General features: G+C 35.5%; 1 protein-coding gene and 1 long non-coding RNA gene across 2 annotated transcripts in view; one reads left to right on the top strand and one right to left on the bottom strand.

The window, feature by feature from the left end:
- The window catches only part of SLF1 (SMC5/6 complex localization factor 1), a 79,525-nt gene extending 57,823 nt beyond the window's left edge, over positions 1-21,702 (bottom strand). Inside the window, exons 1-5 of the mRNA XM_028089322.2 lie at positions 21,621-21,702; positions 10,599-10,712; positions 10,369-10,444; positions 8,964-9,204; positions 3,828-3,990 (exon numbers count right to left, since the gene is read on the bottom strand). Of these exons, the coding sequence (XP_027945123.1) occupies positions 3,828-3,990; positions 8,964-9,204; positions 10,369-10,444; positions 10,599-10,712 (594 nt within the window). The 5' untranslated portion in view covers positions 21,621-21,702. The remainder of the gene's footprint in view (positions 1-3,827; positions 3,991-8,963; positions 9,205-10,368; positions 10,445-10,598; positions 10,713-21,620) is intronic.
- A 119-nt stretch (positions 21,703-21,821) lies between these two features.
- LOC148164371 (uncharacterized) overlaps positions 21,822-21,943 on the top strand; it is a 32,193-nt gene continuing 32,071 nt past the window's right edge. The window contains exon 1 of the long non-coding RNA XR_015768254.1: positions 21,822-21,892. This is a non-coding gene — a long non-coding RNA (uncharacterized LOC148164371). The remainder of the gene's footprint in view (positions 21,893-21,943) is intronic.

Raw genomic sequence — 21,943 nt, 5'->3', positions numbered from 1 at the left:
ATACCCAAACTGAATAGAAGAAAGGGGGTTTGAGGAGAGAATACTTAAGTTTTACTGAGTGCTTGACCTTAAATTTTTGGTCTGACACATGACAGTTGTAGGAGCATGGGCAAATAATTTCACCTGACTGTTCCTCATTTTGCCAACTATAAAATGAGGCTATAATACATAGACATAGGAATTTGATGTTTAAAATAAGGTTAAGGGTATGTAAGAGTGCCTGGCTGGCTCCATCGGGAGAGCATGCAACTCTTGATCTTGGGTTGTGACATCAAGCCCCATGCTGGGTGGAGAAGAGAGAGAGGAAGGACAGAAGGAAGGATGGGATGGAAAGGAAAGGAAAGGAAAAAAAAGGAAAGAGGAAAAGAAAGAAAAGAAAGATAAGTAGACAGATAGATTGATCAAGGGTGCATAATGCTTAGCAGACAGCCTGGCACATAGTAATCACTCAATAAATATTAGTCCAGAGTAACAGTTGTAATAGTTCTGACAACAACCAAAGTAAGATAGTATTAGCTTCTATGTACAAAGGAAGAAATTTAGTCTCAGGATAAATGACTTTCCTGTGCACAAAAAACTAATGAATTATAAATCTGGGTCACAAATCAGTTGATCTGCCACAAAAAAAATGTATGTTTTCTTCTATCGTTCCTACTGTATTTCTTTAAGACTTTTCTGTGGTTCACTTTTTATTTTCTCTCTTAGGCAGAGAGTCAAAAGAAGTTAAGTATCGTCTTTTTTCTTGTTTTTGGTAAGGCCTTCCTTGGGCCAAACAATTGAGATACATTAGTCATTTGTTCCTCTACATTCCTGCACCTTGCACTTGATTTTGTCAATGCACAACACACACTAAATGTAATAGTTTCCATGTTCTGTTTTCACCACTAAATAGTAAGCACTTTGAAATCTGACATGTGGTCTTACTCATTTTGCCTAGCACACAGCATAGTGCCTGGTACATCAAAACTCTTCAATAAATTATCTATAAACCTGAACTAAATAGATTCCTAAATCTGTTACTCAGGAGCTCTCCAAAAAAAGTATAAGCAGGTTGAACAAAACTTTTTAAACAATTGCTTGTTACTTTTAACTCTGTCATTTTACATGGCAACTCTCAGAGGATACTTCAGAATCCATCTAATGAGGAATGTGATATGCTATATGCCAAAGTGGTAGAAAAAAGAAAGAAATTACCATGAACTTAACTATTTTCTTCTCAGAAGTAATCACAAAATGCCTTCCTTATTTGGAATAGTAATGAACTCCTACCTGCCTAATCCAGAATTTATAAAACAATGTATTCTAAAACAAATATAGAGTATCTGCTACTTTTACTTGATATACTATTGCTGCCCTCCAATATTTCAGCAACTGAATCTGAATGCTGTCAAATTACTGCAGTAAAATCAGACTATGGATAAAGCATATCATATTCTACACTTTATTCATTTCTTTCCATAGAAAAAAGAAAATTCAGATACTTTTACTAATCTAGTTAAGAATGGCTTTCATTCTATTAACAGTTAAACTGTTCAGATACGTAGATCAGATAGGATGCTTTTGGCTGCAAGTAACAGAAAACCAACTCAAAGTAATGTAAATAATATGGACAGTGTTACTACCTCACAGCATGGTAATGTGGTCCAGTGCTAAGACAGGTTTTAGGGTTGGCTAATCCAGCAACTAAAGGATCTTTGCAAGGATCCACATCATGTCTCTACAGTTTGCTATCTACAGGGTTAGTTTCATCTTAAGGATACTTCCCCTCATGGTCAAAATTGGCTGCATGTAATAATTTAGATTACATTCTTCCATGTTCACATCTAGCAAGAGCCAGCTGCCAGTGCTATCTCTTCAGAAGGATGAAGAAACTTCCCAGAAGTTGTTACATACTACTCTTCATGTCCCATGGATCGGAACTGGTTCACATGCCCATTCCAAGACCAATCATCGTCAAAGGCAACGAGATCATCTAGAGTCCAAGCAGATCCATCCCTTGAAATAAGGTCAAATTTCCAATCTACATTGCTGCTACTCAGTAGAGAAAGGTAATTATAGAATGATGTATTACATCTATTTTTGGAAGACTCAAAGATATTTTGTAATTTCTCTATTAATTTAACATAAAATGAGAACTCATGTGCCAGGCTTTACACAAGATTATTCGGCTATAACTATGGAAAAGAGAGGTATCATCTTGATGACATGATCCTTTTGGTTTAAATGGGGAAAACAGATATTAACCAAGTAATCAGCCAGTTGATTCCCTGAAGAGGCATAATTATAACTGGAATTTGAATGATGAACAGAAGGCAGGCAGGCACAGAGAGTACTGGGGAGGACCTTTTCAGGGAAAAAAAGTAGCTTTTGAGAAGACAGTGAGGTAGGAAGTAGCTTTGCTGTTTAAGAAACTGGGAGAAGGCAGTTTTGTTATAGTTGAGCACAGAAAAAATTGAGCAGGATACAAGAATTCTGTGAGGAACTTTTAAGCCATGTTAGAAGTTTAGGACTTTATCCTAAAGGCAATGGGAAGCCATTGGGAGGGTTTAAGTAGGACAGTAACAAGATGAGAATTGTTTTACACAGAACATTTTGGCTGCTTCTTCTGAATGAAGTAGAATGGACAAGAAAAAAGGTAAGAGTAATTAATTACTATACTACCAAGAGTTAAAAGATAGAGAGTAATTAAGAGTCTATTTCAGGAGGGCAGGGGAAAGAGGATGAACTCAGGATGATGTTACTATAGGAAGAGAGAAGCACTGTAATCTGAGTATTTAAGATGATAAAATCAATAGGACTTGGTGATTGACAAGATGTGGGGAATAAGGGAAAGGAAGGTTTCAAGGGTGATTCCCAGGTCTCTAACATAAATTATTAGTAAAAGGTTATAGCATCTATTGAGAGGGAAACGTTTAAGGAGCCAGTTTTTTCTAAAAGATCAAAGTGTAGTTTTTAGATATACTGAGGTTTTTCTACCTTGAGTGACCCTTCTTAAAAATTCTTCTTTTCTTATCTCCAGAGAATTTCTTCTAGGACTGTTCCCATTCAAACAACTTAAGAAGTGGTTTTTGCACTAAGTGGGAAGAGAGAGGTCAAGGAACAGGACAGGAAAATATTTCTAAATCCTTACAAAGAGCTTCCTCTTTTTTTTTCCCATGGGAAAAATATCCACAAATTCTTAAATGATACCATATGATACCATGGTCCACTGCTATTTTATTTACACTCTGACATTAAAAAGCTAAAATTAGTTTGTAGTAAATATCACTAAAGCACAGAAAACTAAAATAGAGACTCAAAATAAGATAAATTTTAAATTCATCAAGCTTCTTCCACGTTTATCACAAATATTCTCAAATATTTAAATAATTGAGAGCAAAGCCTTTAAAAATATGTCACTTTAATTATAGCTGATCTTTGAACAATGGGATTGGGGTACCAACACCCCCTACAGTCCAAAATCTATATATAACTCTTAGCCCCCTCAAAACTTAATAGCCTGTTGACCAGAAACCTTGCCAATAAAAGTTGAATAACATATTTTATGGATTACATATTCTATTCTTATAATAAGATAGGCTAGAAAAAAGAAAATGTTAAGAAAATCATGAAGAGAATATTTACAGTACTGTACTGAATTATAAAAAAAAAAAAATCTAAGTTGATCCATGCAGTTCAAGGGTTGACTATACTTCCAATCACTGTATTTTTAAACTTCAGAACATATTTTAATTTTCTCAGAACATATTTTAATTTTTAACATATTTCACAATATGGATATTTTATAAAATAAACACTCAAAAATGTTCTTTATTTATTTTACTTACCTCTAAAAGAAAATCCCCTAGATACTGAATTGGATAAAATGGAGCCTTAAAATGGTCTTTTTCTTGCTCAGCCTTGATTCTTGCATTACTGGCAATCACATGAGTTATCCCACTTGGTGAACTTTTTGGTAAAATAACATCTGCTTTTCCAGCCTCCAGAACTCTAAATAAAAATGTATAAAAAGTATTTTTTTTAAAGCCTATTCAGTCAAATTATCTAAATCATTTACTTCCTAGGAATAGGAGTGGAACTTTCTGAAAGAATTAAGTTCCTCTGGGTTGAGTGCCATGGAGAGTAACTACTGCAGTGATTACTTAAATTATAATTTGCCCAGAGAAGATATTGAAGAAATCATGCTCTTCTTTCTACTTATCCATTTCTTGATATGGAAAGACTTTTAAGAATCAAGAATACTGAATTTATTCCCTAAGGAAAAGTCACCTCCATAAGCCAAAACAATAATGAAAGAAGTTTAGGGAAGTATCTACCTCAGAAGGCAACATACTTCCAAGGAAATCATTCTAAACCACAAAAAAGGAACTACAGTTGCCAGCAACCTTTGAAAAAATTAGTTTTTGATTAACTTTTAACATCTCAAAAGTTTCATCAAAGTTCTGCTTCTGCTTAGGATTTAGAAAGCCACAAGAGAACACTATTACCTAACAATAAGAAAAAGCCAAATTGGGGTGCCTGGGTGGCTCAGTCAGTTAAGCATCTGTTTTTGGCTCAGGTCATGATCTCAGGGTCCTGGGATCGAGCCCCGCATCAGGATCCCTGCTCATCGGGGAGTCTGCTCCTCCCTTTCCCTCTGCTCCTCCTTCCCACTCGTGCTCTCTCTCTCCTCTCAAATAATAAATATTAAAAAAAAGAAAGAAAAAGCCAAATAATCTAAAAAAAAATCTTAACATTTCATGAACCCATCAGAGAACTGAGGTAACAACCAACCAAGAAACTTAATTTCCCAAAGAGTGATAATGATATGGCCCTTTATGAAGAGACTGGACACTCAAAACTATTTCATTTTGCCAGGGTGCAGGAGAGAAGTAGCTGTCATAAAAGTAGGTAAAAATCAGGTAAAACTCTAACAAATTTAAGGGCCAAGTGCAAGTGCCATGACAATTTATAATATCTGGGAGTCACTGACTCAAGGCAAGTCTGCCCTCACTCACAAGCTCTTTGCCTTTGCTTCAGTATTCACGAAAAAGATTACGGGCAGAAAACAGATTCCCTACTAGGTAGCACAAGTAGGCCAGTGAGGACTGGCTGCCCACCAAGAGACAGACATTAAACCTGGTCCACGTCCCTGGATCCTTCTCTCATATGAAGCAAACGTCCTAAGTTATTGGGGTAAGGTAAGAAAGTCATATACTTTCAGAATCCAGGAAAAGATGCACTGCTTCTGTTGGGAGAATACAAGTAAAATCCATGGGCCCTGAGAAAGGGGCAAGAAAACCTCCTGCTGCATAGCCCAAAAAAGGATCCACTGTTTCTGGACGAGGCAAAAGTCATCTGTCCCTGGACAAGGGGCAGAAGAAATGCCACTCAAATATAGGTTCCTGCGTCAATACAAAGCAGAAATCTAATACTGGAGCAGAGGTTAGAAATTTTCTTTTGCCAAAACCCTGCCCACAGATACAAAGCAGAATTTGGCTGCCATGGGGGACTGAGACACAAATATTGAGAAAGTCCCAACCCCAGAGAACAAGAACACAAAGAATGCTTAAGACTGAAGTCTATCAGCAAAACCAAAAACCCACCTCCTCTTACCCCCAACCTAGAGATGAGTAACAAGCAAGAGAGGAAGAGAATGACAAGAAAGTCCTGTGACCCAGCAGTGCTTCAGGGACTACTGAAAAATGAGGGTGAGGCAAAAACATCAATTAAAAAAACCTCCAGCACCCCAGGACTCAGATCAAACACAAAGAAACTGTACTCCACTGCAGGAGTAACCAGAAAGGATGCATTGAAGGTAACTATAGCATTAACAAAATCCAAAACCTGCTCAAAAACTGACAAGATTAAGTCAACTACCCATACTAATTGCCTTACAGAAAAAGCCAGCCCATTTTTGGATCTAAATACTTATCTGAACCTCTATTGTTTTATATGTGGTATCTATACATGCAATAAAAAAATATAAGACATACACAAAAAGAAAACCAAACCACTGTCAAGAGATAAAGGAATATAAAGCACAGAGAGATGATCCATTTGTTGAAATTATCAGAAAGTGATTTAAAATAACTATGACTGAAATGTTTGAAGATACAAAGGAAAAACTGAACAAATTGCATTAAGAGATCAGGAACTGAGCACTGAGTACATAAAAATGGTAGAAATAAAAGTTACTATATCAAAGAATAATCTCTTTGACAGGCTTATGGACAGACTGCATGCAACTGAGGATGGAATCAATGAACTTGATAGGTCAATAGAAATTATCCAACTGAAACACAAAAATGGGAAAAAAAGTTAAAAACAAAATAGAACATACAAAAACTGTGGAAAAGAATTAATTGGTCTAAAACATAGGTAATAGAGCACAAGAAAAAGAAAACAGAATTTAAAACATAATGGTTGAGAATTTTCCATAATTAATAAAAGATAAAAAGCCACATGTCCAAGAAGCTCAGAGAACTCCATGCAAATAACATGAATAAATAATAGACAATAAGCAAGATACACATCTGGACGCATCATCAAATTGCTAAAAACCACAGGTAATATATTGTTTTTAAATTTTTAATTTCCAATTGTTCATTACTAGCATATAAAAACATCATTAATTTTTATGTAGTGACTTACTACTCTGTCATCTTGCTGGATTCAATAATTACTTCTAATAGCTTTTCTGGATAAGTTATTTAGTATATATCCATATCTCCTGGAAATAAAGACAATTACTTTTATTTCTTTCTATCTAACTCTATGTCTCTTAAATTTATTTTCTTTGCCTTATTTCACTGTCTAGTATCTCTGGTAAAATGCCGAACAGAAAAGGTCATAGTGCGGGGCACCTGGGTGGCTTAGTAGTTTAAGTGCCCAACTCTTGATAATGGTTCAGGTCATGATCTCAATGTCTTGAGATTGAGCCCCGTGTCAGGCTCCAAACTGGGAGTGGGGCCTCCTTTAGATTCCAATCCCCCCACCCCAAGTCCTGGGAGGTCTCTTTTTTTCTAAAAAAAGAAATGGTCAGAGTGAGCAACCATTTCTTAATTCCTAGTTATGGAAGAAAAAAAAAAGCCATGATATTAAATTTATGTATGCTTACAGTTTTCAGTTGCTCAGACTGAAGACACAAAAATTCTTAACAAAATATCTGCAGACAGAATCCGCAATTTTTAAAAATGGTAACACACTATGATGAAGTACAGTTTAGTTCAGGAATACAAGTTTGGTTTAACATTTAAAATCAATCAAAATAACTTACCATATTAACAGAATAAAGGAGAAAAGACAATCATCTTAATAGATGCACAGAAAACCTTTCAGAGCAATCAATCCATTTATAATAGCATCCCAAAACAGGAAGTACCTGGGATTAAACTTAGCAAAATATGTACAAGATTTATACAGTGAAAACTGTAATACGTTAGTGGCAGAAATTAAAGACCTGGAGAGATAGGGAATCTATAAATAGGACAACTCGATATTGTTAATATCTCAATTCTTCCCAATTTGACCTACAGATTCATTACAATCCCAATAAAAATCCTAGCTTGCTTTTTTGTAGAAATTGACAAGGTGGTTCTAAAATTTATATGGAAATATAAAAATTCAAATTCACCAAAACAGTTTTGAATAAGACAAAGTTGGGAGGCTCACCCAACCCGATTTCAAGACTCATTATAAAACTATAGTAACCAAAACAGTGTGCTTTTAGTATAAGGTAGACACAGATACCAATGGAGTAAGAAGCCCAGAAATAGACCATACAAATATAGTCAAGTAACTTTTGGACAATAGTACCAAAGTAATTGCACAGCAATTGAAATCTCGAACATTACTAGGAGGAGATGTAAAATAGTACAACTACTTCAGAAAACAGTTTGGCATTTTCTTATAATGTTAAGTATACAACTGCCATCTGAGCCAGAAATTTCAATTCTTGGTATTTACCCAAGAGAGAGAAAAACAAACGTACATGAAGACTTGTACTCAAATGTTCATAGAAGCTTTATTAGCACAAGTGAAAAACAAAACAAAACAAAAACAAAAAACAAATGCCTATCAATGGGTGAATAAACAGATAGTTATACATCCGCAAAATGGAATACTACTCAGCAACAAAAGGAACGAACTCCTAATACAACCTGGATGAATCTCAGAAATAATGAGTTAAGCAAATGAAACTACACAAAGAAGTATATATAGAATAATTCCATTTACATGAACTTTAAAAAAAAAAAGACACATCTAATGTACGGTGACACAAAGGAAATCAACGGTTGTCTTGTACTGCTGGGCAGAATTAAATGTGTAATGACAGGAACACTGTTAAGATTACATAAATGTTGCAGATCTTGACTGTGGTGGGGAGGTGATACAGGTGTATAAATTTCTCCAAATTTATCAAAATGTATACTTAAAATGTGTTCATTTTACTTGCCTATAAATTATATTTCTATAAAGGTGACAAAAGGCCTTTGCACCCCCCCAAAAGTCATTGCAGTCTCGGAATATAGTTTACTCAATAAGAATTATTTTAAAAATATGATGTAAAAGTTAGGGAGAAATGAAATAATGAAGGAAACATGAACCATGAAGACTGTACTATATAAACCCTAAAAAAAAGCCTTTGTGATAAATACTTATAAAAATTTTAAATTGCTTCAAAACTGAAAACAAATATCTTCCAAGTTTTTTTTATTTTGCTTGAGTTAGCCAAAAGAATTAACATGGAAAGTTAAACAGAAACCCAAGAATAATTTAAAGCAATACTATAAAATAGATTTTATTCTATTAGACACATACGCTTAATTAAGTACAGAATCACTTAACTCGGAGATTAAGGAGTAAATCACCATGGCTCATTTGGACGACATCAATAATTTCAAAGAAATACAAAAAGGTATTCAAGCAAACCAAAATTATTTTTTCATTCATTGCTTAGCTTTTATGAGATCTCATTTTACCTTACAAGAGAATCACTTCGTTTATCAGCTCTAACAAGGAGGACAACTTTCCATCTGTGGAATGCTCCTGGAGCACCAGTGCGTTTCAGTTCTTCACGCCATCTTTTAGGTGCAGATTGCATTTGAGGAGAATAATGGGAATCTTTTTCAATTTTGTAGCCCCATTCATAAGTTGTTTCATCAAGCCATCTGCCACTTTTGGCACTATGAATTATGTAGTCCTTAGTTAGTACCCACTTTCCTAGAAAGCAAATCAACTGTCAGTTAGAAAAGAATTTTGGTTCTAATGAATGGTCAACAATAAAGACCAAATATCAAATAAAGTTTGACCTTTTTCATCAGAAGACTCTTAGGCTACAATGCCAACATTATCTTTGAATTATGTTTGTTTTCCCAAATTTTTGGTAGAGGTCTATGATGTCAGTGAACATTGTATGTAATCTTTCCCATAATAATTCTAAGTCTAAACATTACGAAATTAAATACAAACCTAAGACTTACTAAAATAAATGTGGTATTACTTAAGCTATGTCTACTATTGTTATTCACTGTTCTGGCTGAGATCTGTATTATTCTTCCTATGCTAAAAACTTCTTAAATCATGTTTATGCAGTGTTACACTTTGTAAAACAAATTTATTGATTTAGAGAATTTTTCAGAATATCTAATATTCTGTAGTTCCTTTATGGGGGCAGTGGTAATTTTTCTCAACATCCTGGACAATATAGGTTTTCATTTGTGGAGATAATAATAAATCCAAGTATATTTCTAGTAAATTATTCTAAAAACTAATAAATTTACTGAGTTAAAAATACTTTTTTTTTGATGATCAGTGAACTAATGATATGCTAGTTCAATCACAGTAGAAGAAACTATAAAAGAAACATCAAGGGTGACAGAGAGGGGAAGACACTAAGTCCTAAGTTGGGTTTATGGAATTTAAAATCTTAGAAAAACACAATAGGGTGATCATTGCTTCATATCATGGATGGGAGGCGACAGAGTAGAAAAAGAATAAAAACAGATTCTTTCCAACGACAGATCAAAGAAAACAAACTTGACTGAGAAGAGCCGAGACTTTGACTAAAGCATTTTTTTGAAGGGGGGGCATTCTTATGCCCAACTTTTTTGTTAAAAAATTTTTTCTGACATAAAACACACTAAATCTTTGGTTAAGTAAGTATTCCTGCCTCTTTGGTACATTTTCATGTGTTACAAAGTTTTACTTAGAAAAATCAAAGATATTGTAAGAAATATTTTCAGAAAAGTATTCAGATAAAATATTTCAGATAAAACCACATTTATTATGTTTGATATAATAATGATACTATCTATCTTTAGGAGATTAAGGTACTTTTTTTAACATGAAGATCTTTTTTTCAAGGGAGAAAGGTAGTTAATTTACCCGCTGCACAAGCTGCTAAAAACTTTTCACTCTTACACAGGCGTTCAGCTATAAGATGTGTACAATTTTTGTATTTCTGGAAGGGAAAATGCAAATGAAAAAATGTTACTAAGGTAAGATTGACTTTATAGCACATTCACTTTATTCTTATCAAGAGGGCATTTTATCATTCTTAGACCATTATTATTTTTCAAGTTTATATTGAATATTTTGTAAATTTCTGTACTCACCTCACTCTTAATAAAAGTGCAATCTAGTTTTAAAAGCAATTTGCCTAGAGCTTCCTTTTCTTCCATCTTAAATCCTGTCATCTGGATGATATGCTTTGGAGCACCATCTTCCATCTAACATATATACACATAAAGAAAATGATATATGTTAAAGATAATATTCACAGGATTGACATTATTTTTTCTTACCTATGAGTGCTAAAAATAAAAAAACAAACATTTAATGAATTAAACATATAAGGCTTTATCATAAATAACAATGTTAAGAATGCTTATGTGCAAGAGAAATTGGTTTATAAAATTATCTTCCCGGGGTGCCTGGGTGGCTCAGTCAGTTAAGTGGCCAACTCTTGATTTCAGCTCAGGTCATGATCTCAGGGTCCTGGGACTGAGCCCTGAGTTGGGCTCTACACTAAGCGGTGAGTCGGCTTGAGGATTCTCTCTCTCCCTCTGCCCCAACTCCCACTCACATGCTCTCCTTCTCTAAATAAATCTTAAAAAAAAAAATAAAGTTATGTTCCCAAAATGTGACTAAATAGATTTTTTTGGTGGTTTGAACATTGAATATTTGTGTTCCTACATTACTTGACACTAAAACACAATGATAAATGAATACAATTCTTCAGAAAAGATTATTTATATAAATATTAGCATAGTAATACTAGATTTGTTTTATTTTTAAGATTTTATTTGAGAGAGAGAGAATGAGAGAGAGAGAGAGCACAGAGGGGGGAGGGTCAGAGGAAGAAGCAGACTCCCCGCTGAGCAGGGAGCCTGATGTGGGACTTGATCCTGGGATTCCAGGATCATGACCCTGAGCCGAAGGCAGTCGCTTAACCAACTGAGCTACCCAGGCACCCCTATACTAGCTTTATTTTAAAAGCACTGTTTTTGCTAAGAGCTTCTGAAACAAGTGCACTGTGGACAATGAAACCTAATCAAATTTTATAACAATTTTTAAAATATTTGTGGACAAATACTGAAGAGTACCTAAAAGTCATTACAGAAGTTGATAGAACTTATGTTCCCAAAGCATTTACACCAAATAACTTAGTATACTAGGTACATATAATGAACTGGATTCTATTCCCAATCTACATTTCTTAACTCTGCTATATGTTAATTTTATCATCTACAAAGTAGACTGAAAAAAAAATCACACTTTTCAAATTTATGTAAATAGAGACCTTAATCCACATATAAACGTAGTTCATAAAGCATTTGTATTTGAACTGGCACATTTAATAAGCAAGAAAGACAACACCTCACAGTATTTTTAATGAGAATACAGGGTTTTGTTTGTTTACCTGACATTAGAACTTCAGAACTGATAGCATCTTAGAGAAAATCTATTTTCTTTTTATAGATGAGGAAAACAGGGATTACAGAAATTGGTTATTTTCCATTTCTCTAACAGTTTTGTCACTACAGCTGTGGATTAGTGTTTAATTAATGCCAAAGAGCAAAAGCAGTTGACCTCTTTAAAGACAATTAAAAGTTAACTAAAAAATTATACCTGTTTGAGCCCAGGAATAGTAACAAACAACTGGTGACAAGTATTACATAGAACAAGTATATAAAGACAAGAATTATTTACAGAAACTCTATTGTCAAAGACAGAATAGATATAGATAGATACTAAAAACATATGAAGTACATACATATGTGTGTTTATGTAAAGACAGATTCATTTTTGAGTAAAACCTCAAAGAAAGTCTCAGAAAGTCTCACTATGTCAATTTAAGGCATTACTCAGGGTTAAGATGAACCTTTATTTCCTTTGCTTAAGGTTTCTAAGAGGAGTAACACCAGCTAACAGTACACCTGGTTTCTCTACCCTTCATCACTGCTTGATTTGGGAGAAGTTACTTGACAGGACTAAATGGATATGCTTTGCTAGACATATCTGTATACTTGCAAAGACAGTTCATATTAATGCGAAAGCATTAATTGACATGTCCTAAGAAGCTGCCAGTAGTAGCCCAGCAGGCTCATGGGTAAATGAATTCAGAGATTATGTATGAAGCACCCTGGAGTTGCACAAAGCTACCTCCTCCAAACCAATTTTTATTCAGTAAAAAGCTGTTATTTTGACCCCAAAACATTAGACTTTCTTATTTCTCTATTGGCTCCAAGAGAGGGAAAGGGATATAATGCATTAGCCCTCTAAAACCCTAAAATTGAAGATACAGAACATAAAGAAAGTGTCTTTAAGGATAAGGGTCTTCAGTGAAACATTTTTTAAAAGTTAAAAGGTTCTGGGAGCATCTGGGTGGCTCAATTGGTTTATCAGCCAACTCTTGATTTCGGCTCAGGTCATGATCTCAAGGTCCTGGAATTGAGCTCCAAGTTGGGGTCCATACTGAACAGGGAGTCTCCTTGAGGATTCTGTCTCTCCCTCTCCCTCTGCCCTTTCCCCTGTTTGCACAGCGCATGTGCTCTCTCTTTCTAAATAATAAATCTTTGAAAAAATAAAAGTTAAAAGGTTCTGGTACAAAATTATAAAATGTACATAACAGAGCTTGGCATCCTATGAAAAATCACTTATGTAAAATACTATCATCAGTACATAAAACGTAAGTGGCGTCCTGCAGAAGGAATTCTTTCCTGTATTAATTATCAAATTTTTTAAACCAATTTTATGGGATATATGACATAGCTCCTGAATTATAATATCCATTAATAAAGAGACTGGTAATATATAAAAACTTTACAAAGAATATGCTGTTGCTTGAAATAATCATTTAGTCTGATGTAGAACACATACTAACACATATACAATAAAGCTGCAAGTGGATTATAAGGCATATGAGCAAAAGGAGGAGAAATGTTGCTTCTATTAATTCTAGGGATGTAAATAAGTCCTTTAAGCAAATTTCCTTTAGAAAATGGTAGGTCCTCCTTGAAAAAGAAAAGCAAAGCTGGAGGCATCACAGTTTCGGACTTCAAGTTATATTATAAAGGTGTAGTGATCAAAACATTATGGAATTGGCACAAAAATAGACACACAGATCTGTGGAAAAGAATAGAAAACCCAGAAATGAACCTATAACTATAAGGTCACATCATCTTCAACAAAGCAGGGAAGAATATCCAATGGGAAAAAGATGGTCTCTTCAACAAATGGGAAAACTGGACAGTAACATGCAAAAGAATGAAAATGGACTAGACGAACCATGAGAGACGATGGACTCTGAAAAACAAACTGAGGGTTCTAGAGGGGAGGGGGGTGGGGGGATGGGTTAGCCTGGTGATGGGTATTAAAGAGGGCACATTCTTCGTGGAGCACTGGGTGTTATGCACAAACAATGAATCATGAATCAAAAGCTAATGATGTAATGTATGGTGATTAACATAACAATAAAAAATTTAAAAAAAGAATGAAAATGGACTATTTTCTGATACAATACACAAAAATAAATTCAAAATGGATTAAAAACCTAAATATGAGATTTGAAACCATACAATTCCTAGAGGAGAACACAGGCCATAACCTCTTTCTAGATATGTCTCCTGAGGAAAGACAAACAAAAGCAAAAATGAACTATTGGTACTTCATCAAAATAAGTTTCTACACAGCTAAGAAAACAATCAACAAAACTAAAAGGCAACCTAGGAATGGGAGAAGACATTTGCAAATGACATATATGATAAAGGGTATCTAAAATATATAAAGAACTTATCAAACTCAAAACCCCCCCCAAAATAGTCCAATTTAAAAATGGGCAGAAGACATGAATAGACATTTTTCCAAAGAAGACATCCAGATGGCCAAGAGACACATGAAAAGATGCTCAACATCATTGATCATCAGGGAAATACAAATCAAAACTACAAGAAGATATCACCTCACCCCTGTCAGAATTACTAAAATAAAGAACACAAGAAACAACAGGTGTTGGCAAGGATGTGGAGAAAGGGGAACCCTCTTGCTCTGTTGATGGGAATGCAAATGGGTGGAATCACGCTGGAAAACAGTATGGAGGTTTCTCAAGAAGGAAAAAATACAACTACCCTATGATCCAGGAATCGCACTACTAGGTATTTACCTAAAGAATAAAAAAAAATACTAATTCAAAGGGATACATGCACCCTGATGTTTAGAGCAGTACTGTCTACAACAGCCAAATTATGGAAACAGTCTAAGTGTCCATCAACTGATAAATGAATAAAGATGTGGTATATAAATATGTAAAAATTTACATAAAAATATACAAATACGTACACACACAATGGAATATTACTTGGCCATCAGAGAGAATGAAATCTTGCCACTGGCAACAAGATGAATGGAGCTAGGGACTATTATGCTGAGTGAAAGAAGTCAGTCAGAGAAAGAAAAGTACCATATGATTTCATTCATAGGTGGAATTTAAGAAACAAAACAAACAAGCCAGGGGAGGGGGGTAAAGAGAGTGAGTCAAACCAAGAAAGAGACTCTTAACTATAGAGAACTGTTGGTTACTAGAAGGAAAAGATGGGGGGGGATGGGTTAAACAGGTGATGGGGATTAAGGAGTGCACTTGTGAAGAGCACCAGGTGATGCATGGAAGTACTCAATCACTATACTGTATGCCTGAAACCAATATTACACTGTAAGTTAACTGTAATTTAAATAAAAACATTTAAAAAAATAAAAAAAGAATTAAAAAACAAACAAAAAAGAAAATGGTAGGTCCTTTAAGAAATACTAGATAAGTGAAATTCAACATATCTGTAAATATCATCTTGACATTCTAATGGAAAGGCAATCTAATTGTTTTTATATTTCTTGTAAGCCACTTTTACCAGAGGAACACAAGTCTTTTAACCATATTTAACTTACTACATTTATTTTATGCATATATTCTAAAGTTTAAAAAAGCTATTTCAGAGGCTATTTCAGGAAATGTTGCCAAAAAAAGGTAAGTTTAATTAGCTCTGAAAACCTAAAATCGTGGGAAATCTGGGTGGCTCAGTTGGTTAGGTGTCCAACCCTTGACTTCAGCTCACGTCATGATCTCAGGGTCATGAGATCAAGCCCAGAGTCGGGCTCCAGGCTGGGCGTGGAGCCTGCTTGGGATTCTCTCTCTCTCCCTCTCCCACTGCCCCTACCTGTGCCAACCCCCCGCACTGCAGCGAGCTCTCTCTCAATAAATAAAATCGTAAAAAAAAAAAAAAGTAAAATCTTGCCTATCTGGTTATTCTAAAATACTAACATACAGAAACTACTGTTAAATAATCAGAATATACATACAGAAAGCTATGAAAAAAACTCAACAGTAATGCTATCATCCAGAAAGTTTTAAAAATTGTCCTTTAAATTTTATTCTTCTGCTTCCTGAGAACTAAATGTATGTTATATAGAACTGTAAGGGGGAAAAAAGTTATTATACTATATTCCTCTTTTAGATCAAGTTAATTAACAGCTACTTTACAATTTGAATGTTTATTATTAGTGACATTTTAATACATTTTGATGTATAAATTATTAAGTGATTTGGATGTGTATCATGTAGTTTTTAATCTTAAATCATATTATCTTTATAATGGAACAAAAACACCCACTTTGTATATTTAACAGCATTTTCTGTCAAAGCAAGAGTCCACAATAAAATGAAAGCAGGACCAAATGTGCTTAATGGTAGAAATCAGGAAAGCATTTTTAATGCAATTTCTTTCCTCTGAGTAACAAATATGAAACTGAAACTAAACAAGCAAGAGGAAAGGCAAGAAATAAAGGTGAAATAAAAGGATGTCCTGATTCAAACATTATGCAAATACAAATATTAAAAACCAAATCAGGGGCGCCTGGGTGGCTCACTAGTTAAGCGGCCGACTCTTGGTTTTGGCTCAGGTCATGATCTCGGGGTCCTGAGATCTGCCCTGTGTTGGGCTCCAAGCTCTGTGAGGAGTCGGCTTGGGATTCTCTCCCTCTCCCTCTGCCCCTCCCCTGCCGTGCACTCACTCACTCTCTCTCTCTCTCAAATCAATCAATCAATCAATCTTTTTAAAAAACCACAATATAGGGCATTTACTCCCAAGTTTATCAGAAAAACTGGGTTATTGGCTAAACTTTCACAGAACTGTGAATCCTAGTGATGGCAACACAATAACTAGCAAAATTTCTTAAAAACAAATTCCATTAACCTAATCAAATAGTGTCCTACAATCAAATTACCTGCTTGAAATAACAGTTTACAATACATTTAGCAATGCTTTTTAATACCACATCCTATAACAAACTTACAAGCTGGATCACAAATCTAATTCATAGATATATGAACAAATTAATAGCTATAAATACAGAAATAGACACAGAGATACATGGATAGAGTTATTTATATTTATAAAACTGGCAGTATAATGGTTCTTCTTATGATCCTGCAGGATCAAGAAAACAAGAAACAACAGCCTGATATGCCAGTGAATCCAAAGAGAGCACTATATAATATGGTTGAATACCTACTAAAGACTCAAAAAATTCCAAGTCCTTAAAAATGGGTCAAGTTTTGTGTGGGTGGTATGTTCTGGGATATGGGGATCAAGCGCTAACTGCTAGAAGTCTTCTAGCACAAGAAAGTAAATACACTGCAATATAATTTTATCATTGGTATTTCTAGGGAAATAACTTTTTCTAGAACTTGTAGGGGGCGTTCCTTCAGGCATTCATCAGAACATACTACCCTAACACAACAAAAAGAAAACAAAAATGAGTGTTTTTTTTTTTGTAAAGTTAAAGGTTTTATCCTCACTGTCAAAAAGTGAAAAATTATATACGTCTTCATTACAAGAAAATGCTTCTGTTTTAATTTTTAAAATGTTGTAGTAATTAAAAAAATATTTAGTTACTTACCTCGAACCATATAATACACACAACTAAGGAGATAATGACTGTGAACAGAGCTGGCATTTATGCAGAGAAAGCAACTGTCTCTGTGGTGTGGACTTTCCCAAAATATCTCCCACATGGGCCTGTCCCTGATGCCTGAAATTCCTCTGCAGTTGGTGCTAGTTAGAAATGCAAATAAACCTATAGCACTCATCATAATTAGGAATATTTTATTATGTACTGGCTTTCTGGGTCCTATGAATTCTTTACAATATGACACATAGCTGGAACATATTTGAATATGACACACAGAGTATGCTGAAAAGAGAAGTCAGGGAAAAGCAGAGGCAGGAATACGGATGAATGCACAGGTCTGGCTCAGGAAGGAGGACAAAAGAACAGGGACTAAGAGTTGACTGAAAGAAGAAAGTGCTGCAAAAAACAGGGGCAGGGATGCTTAACAAAGTTTGCGGTAAGAAATGCTACTCCGCATTACAAGTGATTTTATGATCAGCCATAGGGTTTCACAGAACTTTGAAAACATAATGCACTCTGTAAGTTGTATGTTAATAACTAAGATAAATAAAGGATTTATTAAAAGGTTTATTTGCAATTAGGAACTAAAAATTTCCCCAAAGTAACTTTTACTGTCAATTGTAATTAATCCATGATTATAGAAAATTTTAAAAAATACTAAAGTATATAGAAAGATTAAAATCACCTGTAATCCCTGCACCCATTAATACCACCGTTAACACCTGGGGGCGGCGGCGAGGACAAACGTTTATGTATGTGTGTGAAAAAACATATATATATAGCAAAATTGAGATTATTATAGTCCTGTATCTTTTTATTTAAAATTACATTGTGATCATTTTTCCATTCCAGTGAATATTCTTCGTTTCAAGAACACCAGGTTGAAAACTAATGGTTCTTAATGTTATTGTAGTGAACTATTTTGATTTTAAACCTAAAGAAAATCATCTTTAAAAATTCCCTTTTCTTAAAAAGATGTATCAACCCTTGAATATAGTCAATATTGCTGCTTTGAATTCAAGAATTTTAAGATTTTCATGGTTTCTCTTATCTAAAGCGTTTAACTGGGAAAGTAAGTGAAAAGGGTCAAAGTGTTAGGTCACTGTTTTAACCAGTATTGCAAAAGGTAGATACCAATCACCATATTCATATTGAGTAAACTACTATTTAGCTCTGAATGCTATAAACATCGAGTGGAGTTTAGGAATTCTGTACCCTCCTGGCCTAGGAGCCAAATTAGGCCTTTGGCTTAATTTCATTCAGCTAGCCTTTGGAAATTTTTCCTTAAAGATGTAGTGTCTGTTTCCTGTCTCATCCTTTAAAGATATGGAATACGTGTGTGTGCATGTATATATGTTATTGTGTGTGTACATATATGTATATATACGTAGTTATTTGATTGCGGTCTCCAGTGGCGATCTCTAGATGCTCTTACTTCAATGGCATTATTTGGAAAAGGAGCGGTCATGCTCAGTCTCTTTGAGGAGAGCCAGGAAATGGAGCAGTTGCAGCCAAGTGACTGTGGTGAGGAAGAAATGACAGGCTAATAGGACTTATGGGAAGTGTTCAATCTATCCAGTAACATACAGTGAACAGGCTGAACTGGAGATGCTATTTTTATGGATAAAGGGGCCTTTAAGGAAGCAAGATGAAACAAGAGAGACAATGTTCAGGGAAAAAAGAATGGATAGACAGTCTATGTTGGTTAGCCATAGGGGATGAAAGTCAAATCTGCTTTAAGTTTGTATTAGGAACTCTGTATTACTTAACTATTTAGTAGGAGCATAAGATGTAAAGTTGAAAAAGCAGGAGTTCACTTTTATTGAGGACCTACTATGGTCTACGCAGTACATGTTAGCTCATTTCCATACAGACAATTTAAGTGCTGTTTACCCTGCTCATACAGATGAGGATACTGGGGAATCTTAGCAATTAAGAAACTAGCTCAAGGATACACAGCTAGCAAAATAGTGAAATCAAGGCTCAGTGCAAAGACCTGCCTGTTTCTGCAGAAGTGATATGCCTTTTCTACGATACCACTTTGACTTAAATTTCAGAATTTAGTCTAATACTTTTAACTATAATTTTACAAAGTAATCTATTTTTAGCTAGTGCAAGAGAAAAATACACTGCAGGTAAAGGAATCTACTATGAGGGTGAGGAGATATTTAGACGAGCCCTATTACTGAAAATATTTAAACATAATTATAAAAATAACTAATGTCTAAAACTTTAAAGCATTTCTAAGAACAATCTTAAGAGTGCCATTTTCTTATGAAAAAGGAAAGAGTGCCATTTTCTTATGAAAAAGGAAATTTTCATTATTTTCCTCTCAAAATGGATCCTGTATGAATTAATCACTAGACTAATTCATATGGACTTCATCAAGAATAACAAAACAGCCTATATAAAGTAATTTCAATATAAAGAAAGTACAAACTAAGTCAACTTCAAAGTTTCAGGGATATTTTACTTTCAAGCACTAAGATGTCCTTAGGAGGTTAGAAATAGTACATACTACCTTGTGCAGCATACCTTCCATTAGCATATTTATGGAGAGTCAATTACAAGACTTACATAATATTCCATTATAGTTATATTATTGAGAAATAGGGTTCTTCACTTTCTTTAGGTTTTATTATTCAGTTTATGAACATGGTCTATGAACAATGGAACTGTTCATTTTAAAAACTGTTTAAGCAGTGAAAAGACTATCTTAGAATAATACATCAGAAAAACACTGTCTAGTTAATAATGTTATACTATTGGTTTTCAAAAAACCAATTGTTTTTGGACATTAGTGAATACTGTGGATACTGTTATGAAATAAATCATAGGTTTGAATTTTGATTATGAAATGTAACCACATTTAACCACTGTTTCAATGACTGTTTCACATGATATATGCTTTCTACTCTAAAGAAGAAAATATTAAATCATACAATTGAACCCAAGTCAATAAGGTGAAAAATAAAATCTGGATTTAGAAAATCTAAATCAGATCTAAAGGAGGCTGATTTGTATTATCGAAGGCTAATTGTCTTCACAATAATTTATACATTCAAGTATTTAAAACATCCTGGATCATTTAAATTAAGAATACTCTTTAAGTTAAACATAATCAAATTAACTCCCTTATAAAAATCCACCCCCAACATTTACTCATGTACCGAACACCTGCAATACAGGTCAAATGTTCCTAAAACGGGTACATCTTGCACATCAATAGATACTTCTAGGAACTGAGGCATAACTTAACGACATAAACCACAAAGTTCACAAGGCAATCTGTCATACGATACGTATGCTGCAAATTCAGTTTAAATCTTCATTCCTAAGGTCTCAACGAAAAAAAAAATTGGGGAGTAGAGAGAGGACATTCATCAAAAAAAGAGCTTGTCGCTTCCAAAACCAAGCTCTATGTCATTTCTGGGTCAAATCCTGATAGGGAGTATCCGTGACAAATCATTTTTTTTTTTCAATAGTTAATCAGAGACTCTGGAGGTGGAAGAAATCTCAGGACAATCACTTAGTCTTGTTCTCTGCCTTCAGGCAGCTGAGATATTGTAACACCCAGGAACATACACTCTAGGGAAAAGTGTGTGTGTATGTTTAAAGGCATACAGTAGCCGCAGAGAGATAATCATTACCACTTGGATATGTTAAAAAATTCTACAGGGAGAAAAGAATGACACCATTTTCCCCGTCACTGGTAGGTAGGCCTGGGGGATCCCAGCCACCTGCACTGACGCTAAATTATGTAAAGCAGCCAAGAGACTCCGCGAGAGGCGTCCCAGTCGGTTCTATGGAAACGAGAGACGCGGGTGGCCTAGCGCGTTCCTGGCAGGGGATCGACCTGCGGAGCTGCGCAAACAGGGGGCGGGGGAAAGCCGCTCAAACCTGCACTGCAGAGACGCTCGGCCGCGGTCCCAGCCGCGGCAAGGGCGGGGAGGGGCGGGGTCTGCGGCCGCAGCCCACCAACGCCGACGCAGAGCTCAGTGAGTACGGGCCAGTGGGAACGAATGGTGGCTGCGGAAGGCAGAAGTGGGCACCGCGGGGGCTCAACCCCTGCCCCTTCCCAATCTCAAAACCAGGAGCCGCAGAAACTTTGGGGGCATGGAGGAAACAACCCCAGAGAGTCAGGGTATACTGTCTTCCCAGCTGAGGCCCTTTACCTTCCCTGCCGGAGAGTCTGGGATGCTTCCCTCGGGTGGCGGTGGTGGCTGGGGAGACGACTGCCGCTGCAGCACTCGTTGCCTCACTAATCCGGGCTCTGGGAAATAATTTCCCGCCGCGCGCTAGGCGGACCCGGAAGCTATGGTATAATTTCCGGGTGGTTGTCAGTGACGCTCTCGAGCCGTCGTCAGGGTGGTCTGAGCGGGTTCCTGGCTGGATTCTGGCGGGCGGGCCAGGCTTCTGCTAGATCTGCGCCAGACTTGGGAGACTGGTAAGTGATTTTTCTGTGTTGCCTCCTGGGCCTGATATTTCCGGCCGGTCG

Source organism: Eumetopias jubatus, unplaced genomic scaffold, assembly GCF_037043125.1.
Source record: "Eumetopias jubatus isolate StellerSeaLion01/CBP00866 unplaced genomic scaffold, mEumJub1_p1.0 scaffold_5, whole genome shotgun sequence".
NCBI classification, from domain to species: Eukaryota; Metazoa; Chordata; class Mammalia; order Carnivora; family Otariidae; genus Eumetopias; species Eumetopias jubatus.
Note: the sequence above shows the minus strand (reverse complement) of the source record. Positions and strands in the feature narration are given on the sequence as shown.